The 5,827-nt window shown below is 47.8% G+C and overlaps 1 protein-coding gene across 1 annotated transcript; it reads right to left on the bottom strand.

Moving 5' to 3' along the window:
- Positions 1–636: 636 nt before the first annotated feature.
- On the bottom strand, positions 637–3,078 carry HILPDA (hypoxia inducible lipid droplet associated). The gene is given in 3 exon segments (XM_054564620.1): positions 637–1,816; positions 1,819–2,039; positions 2,900–3,078. Coding segments are annotated over 2 exon segments (189 nt in total). The 5' UTR covers positions 1,970–2,039; positions 2,900–3,078; the 3' UTR covers positions 637–1,778.
- Between the last annotated feature and the right edge of the window lie 2,749 nt (positions 3,079–5,827).

The raw sequence follows: 5,827 nt of genomic DNA, 5'->3' as shown, positions 1-5,827 counted from the left end.
AGACCCTCTACCAATAAAAAAAATTATGACTAAAGGCTCAGATAAAGGATGCATTTTTTAGCAATATTTTTTAATTAAGGTATACATTGTTTTCTAGACATAATGCTTACATTTAATAAGACTGCAGTATCGTGTAAACATGACTTTCATATGCAGTGGGAAAGCAATAAATTCATGTGACTTGCTTTATTGCAGTGACTTGGAACCCAACCTGCAGTATGGTTGAGATATGCCTCTATTACCTCAGGCAGAGTAGTGAACATGCTTCACCAGGGGGAGGGGATAGAATGATGGATACCAAGAAAAACGGAAAGCTGCTTAGACCTGGGAAAGAGCAGAAACAATCATCTGAGGCCTGAATATTTTACCAGCCTATCTGGAGAACAATCAGAACTGAGTAGTTATTCTGATGGATAAGAGTACAGAATAAAAAAGGCAAGGCCAGGCTCTGGCTGCTTGTTGGTCAGGGCGTCGTCCCCATTTACCAAGGTTGAGGGTTTGATCCCTGGCCAGGGAATATACGAGGATCCACCAATGAATGCATAAGTAGAACAACAAATCAATGTTTCTCTCTTCCCTCCACCCACTCCTCTCTAAAATCAATTTTTAAAAAACTAAAACAAAAACCCAAAAAAACCTAAAGAAAAAAGCCAAGGCCTTGTGCACTACGTAGCTTTGTTTTCCTCAGAGACTGATGATGAAAAGAACTGGAAGAAACTATTATTTCTCTTCAGAAATGGACAGAGTCAACATAGGACTGTTAACAACCTTGGCCAAACTCAGGCAGTTGTGGATTCAGACAGAGCACTCTGCTCTGCCTCCAAATTCAGAGGTTCCTTTACCTTGTTTTACTTTTTTAAAGATTTTATTTGTTTATTTTTAGAGAGAGGGGAAGAGATGGAGAGAGAGAGGGAGAGAAACATCAGCACTCAATCCACTGAGCCATACCAGCCAGGGACCTTTACGTTATTTTAAACAAAGTGTTTTGAGCACTTTTGTGCCCTAAAGTTTTAAAATGTTAAACCCCAGATCCACAAGTTAAGGGCTCTTCCCTAACCACTAATTTCAAGGGCAAAAGTCAACATGACACAGATTGGAAATATACATTCACCTTTATTTCATTAGAAAACTTCACTTAAGCCACATGGTGGCTATAATGCCCACATCCTGAGCAGGCTTTGTCATCCCCACTGTCCCCAATCAGATCAATACACACACATACACATTATGTTGGAGGAAGGACTTACAAATGTAAAACAGCGAGAACTGGACACTGAACACTATCCTCCTCCTCCCTACAGCCAACTCACATACCTCTTCAACTGTTATGCACACACGGAGAAGCTCACATGAAAGAGAAGCTGAACACCAAAGAAACTGACCATAAGCCCCCTGAATCCAAAGGAACTCCTGGCAGATGTTTAGGAAGTAGGGCTGAAAACGCCATCATCTCTCAACAGCTGAAGTTGCCGCACAGGCTCTCATCTAAGAGAGATCAGAGCCATGCTGTCAAGGACAACAAAGCATATGGTCGACTCTGGGAAGAAGAGTGAAACCACTCCACCCCACAGCCGCAGGCCACCCATTCACACCTATTAAACAGGCTCTTTTTCCAGGTCAAGCATCCAGACGGAGGTGGGCCCTTCAATGGCCAGTCACGGTTACTTCTCTACTTCTCTGGTAACATTGATGCTGAGCTTGCCTACCAGGAACTGGACATCTGGCTGGACAGATTTAGGCCACTGTTCCAAGGTTATAGCTGGTGGAGGGAAGTCTTATCATATCCCTCTGGATGGATGTTCTGGAAGGCTCTTGGGGGTTCTGTGCTGGCTAGTTGACCTCTGGTGGCCCAGAAGCTCCCAGGCGATGCGCTCTCCAGTAGGCCCTCTAGTGACTCCATCAGTCTCACAAAGATGGAAAGTAGGGTCAGCACCACACCTAAGATATACAGGTTCAACATATATTTCATAGCTGAAAAGATCCCACTCCTTTGTACAGCAGTCTAGAGCTGCCTTCTGCTTCTGGAAGGTCTCTGGATCCTGAGAAAGAGAAGCAAGGTTAGTCTAGAGCCTTTTGGGATATGCACACATCTGGCCCTGACCCTTCTATCTTCCCACGTAGCTAAGGGAGCGACCCAGCCAGCCATGGGTACAGGGGCCCATGGATGTTTTTCCACAGCAGAAGTTTAACTATATTTACACTGTAAACGCCATGGCTGAGGAGCCAGTCTTACTTTTTTTCATGAATATGCCTTAAAACTTTTCTTTCTTTTTAAAGTAAAAACCATTACTACTTCTGCCAGGTGCCATGCACAATCCCTATGCTACAGTCCAGGGACCAGAAACCTTCCGTAAGTAAAGACCGAGTGCTTTTGTTCCGAGGAGCAGGACTATAAGAACATGCCCTTGAGAGAGCAACCTGCCTGGGAAGTCTCCCTCACATCTCATTCAGGTTCAAGTTAATCATAAACTCCCTGAAGGTCAAAATAATTCCAAGAGAGTCAAAGTCTGATTATCCACAATGTGTTAAGCATCCTGGAAGGTTCTAGGGCCACATGGGACCCTGAAGACAAGAAACCTGAGCTCTTGGGGCTGACAGTCTAGGGACAACAGGTAAGAACACAGGCAGTTACTACGCACACAACATGCCAAGTGCCGGGATAGGAAGGAGAAGCTAGAGTGCTTTCGTAGGGTAGGGCATGGACGCCTAACCCAACATGGCGAGCAGGGAGTGGGCCACTCCTGCAGAAATCAGGGCTGGAGAGGCTGAGTGGGGACCCGGGTGGGGGAGGAGCGAGGAGGGACGCTCCAGGAGGCTCAGCCACAGGGGAAGGAGAGGCGACGGACCAGGCACGCAGGCCGGAGGGTGGGGAACCGGGGAAGCCCAGAGGGCCGCTCACCTGCAGTGGAAGGGCCGGGAGTAGCCCGCTCGCTGTAACAGCAGGTCGCGCAGGAGTCAGGAGGAAAGTCCGCCAACGAGAGGACGAGGTCGCTCCCCGGACCGCGCTCAGAAGACAAAAGCACAGTCAGCAGCAGAAGGTATATTCAGGCCTCCCGCACCGCCCACTTAAAGCCGCAGTCCAGCCCCCCGCCCGCACACGCGCACTCGGGCCTGCACGCACGCGTTCAGCCGCACGTCCGCACGTCCGCACGCACGCACGCGGCCCCGCCCCCCGCCGAGGGCGGTCGGTGATCGGGGCAGTCCCCTAGGCGCGTGGTCGGATGTGTTCGAAAAAACACACCGTGCGTGTCTGAGTCAGTGAGGTCGGCAGTGACTAGGCGTGTCTGTTAACTTCGGCTGCTTTTTCTGCGGCAGGAAACTTTGGAAGGAATCGGAAAGTTCACCCCCCACCCCACCCCCGCATACTAAATCGGTGGGAACACAGCCGACGTGCCCCAATCCAGGGGCTCTCAAATGGGGCGCGATGCCGTACGGGTCCCGTAGGAGGATGAGTTCATCACCAGAGATTTCAACAAAGCACAGATCGGCAGAGCGTATCAGACCCGCCGCCGCAACCCAACCCCCAGTTTTCTCCATTCCAGGGAATAAAGAGCCGACTTTCTAGGAGTCTCACTTCCTAGAGATAACAAGGTTCCAGACGCCATCCCCGCCCCACCCTTCATTCCAAATCCTGAGGGTTAATTGAATAAATTCTGATTTCTTTGAGAGTTTGTCACGTTAAGGAAATGTGAAACACTGCTGTCCGGCCCCGGTGTCCGCGCCTAACTGCCCACGAATGTCACTTTGCACTCATTGGGCCTGCTTTTTAATTTAAAATCTAGCCATTGGAAATTTTTAATACCTTCAGATTGAACCAAAGAGCTAGGACGTCCTAGTCCAGCCTTATGCCCAGATCTGGGGGCTGGGAAGCCTTACTAAGCTCTCCCCTCCCAACCCCCCAAATTATAGACGTTCTGCCGTGAGAGCACCCAGTGGCGGGTCTCAGAAAGCACGGTCCTGGGAAGGAACATTCAAGCCACCGTGAAGGCCAGGCTGACGGTGGTTTCACTGCCTGTCTGCTGGAGAGGAAGAGGGTAGAGGGCCCAAGCCCGGGGGCCCGCGACTCTTGGCAGGTCCATTGAGCTCTAGGATTGGCTGTTCAGCGTGCCCGCCTGGTTCGGCGAGAACCCGGGATGGGATGTCCCTGGGTTCTTAGGCTCCACAGAAAAGGGACTGAACGCGCAGGAAGGGAGGAGCCAAATCACAACTGCGACCTTTCCCCTACATTTCGGGCTTTCTGTCTTCTGTCAGAGGGGGTGGGGAGGCCGGGAGAGGAGAAAGTTAGGGTTGGAAACGTGTTGGTTGGCAGGCAGGCAGACACTTTGAAATTAATTTTTCTACTCAGCCCACAGGAATTTTTGGTCCTTCATTGCCCTAAAATTTGGCATCGACTCAGTGACTCACGTTGTTATCGGGAGAGGCTTAAGCTCTGAAATCATTCCAGGTGTCCCAAATGCCACCACTTGCTAGAATCCTTTAACCTTTCTTTTCTTGCTTTAAAAAAAAAAAAGAAATTAAGATTTTATTTATTGTTTAGAGAGAAGGGAAGGGAGGGAGGAGAACAGGGACAGAAACATCAGTAGGTTGCCTCTTGTACACCCCCAACCTGGGACCTGGCCTGAAACCCAGGCAAGTGCCCTGTCCAGGAATGGAACCCACAGCCTTCCCGTTTATGGGACTGCACTCGAACCAGCTGAGCCACGTCATTCAGGGGAAATCCTTTAACCTTTCTGTACTTTGGTTTCTTCAACTGTTTTGTGGGATAGTCCTTACCTGGAAATTAAATGAGTTAATCATCATAAAGCACTGAAAACAGTACCTGACACATAGAAAACATTCTGTGTTATCATCTGCATCATCAACTACAAAACTCCCAATGAGGGACTTTGCTCGAAATAGCCTATGTTCAGTGAGTGAACACAGGAATTCCTCAATAACCCTTTGGGCTCTGCTTATTGCGAACTCTAACTTTTTTCTTTTTCTTTTTAGAGAGAGAGGGAAAGTGAGGGAGAAAGAGAGGGAGAGAAACATCAATAGGCTGCCCTCCTCAAGCGGCGCTACTCAGGACCCAGCCACAACTCAGGCATGTTCCCTGACCGGGGACTCCAACTGGCAATCTTTGGGTTTGCAGGAGGCCGTCCAAAAAACATAGCTACACAGGCCGGGACTGAGCTCTCAGTTTTTATCTTCGCCTAGCTCAAAGGAAGAGATGGACACAGCTCTCCAACAGTTCCCTGTCCCCTACGTTCACTGTCATTGTGTAAGGGTCATGCCAGATGGAGACAACCAGGGTTTGGGTGATTATAGCCCTGTGCTTTCCCATCTGGTAAGTACAAATATTATTAACTATCATCTCTGGGTAGGTTACTAGGCTTACCTGTATCAGATTCTTGTCCTGTCTCCATGTTGGCAAAATTAATTAATTCCTTGGAGCCTTAGTTTCCTAATCTGTAAAATGGGAAAAAGAATATATAAAAGAGTTGTGAGGATTAGAAATAATGCATACAAATTATGTGTTACATAGTAGATGCTCAATACATAGTAGATATTGTTTTACTAAAATGTATAAAGGCAGGTTCTTGTCCTAAAGAACCTTACCACTTGGTTGGGTAAGTAAGACCTAAAAAGATAACTAGCAACCATAAGGCACGCCAGTGGTTAGAAATTAGTTGGCGTGGAGTTTGAATCCTGCTCTGCAATTTGCTATGATTGTCTTTGAGCTCTGCTTGCCTTGGTTTTCTAATTTATAAAATTGGACTAATAGTAGTTCTTACCTACTAAGATTGTTAGAAAGATTAAATTAAATAATGGATGTAATGTACTTACT

This window comes from Pteronotus mesoamericanus, unplaced genomic scaffold (assembly GCF_021234165.1).
Source record: "Pteronotus mesoamericanus isolate MK-2021 breed Mesoamerican mustached bat unplaced genomic scaffold, CSHL_Meso_final scaffold_85, whole genome shotgun sequence".
NCBI classification, from domain to species: Eukaryota; Metazoa; Chordata; class Mammalia; order Chiroptera; family Mormoopidae; genus Pteronotus; species Pteronotus mesoamericanus.
Note: the sequence above shows the minus strand (reverse complement) of the source record. Positions and strands in the feature narration are given on the sequence as shown.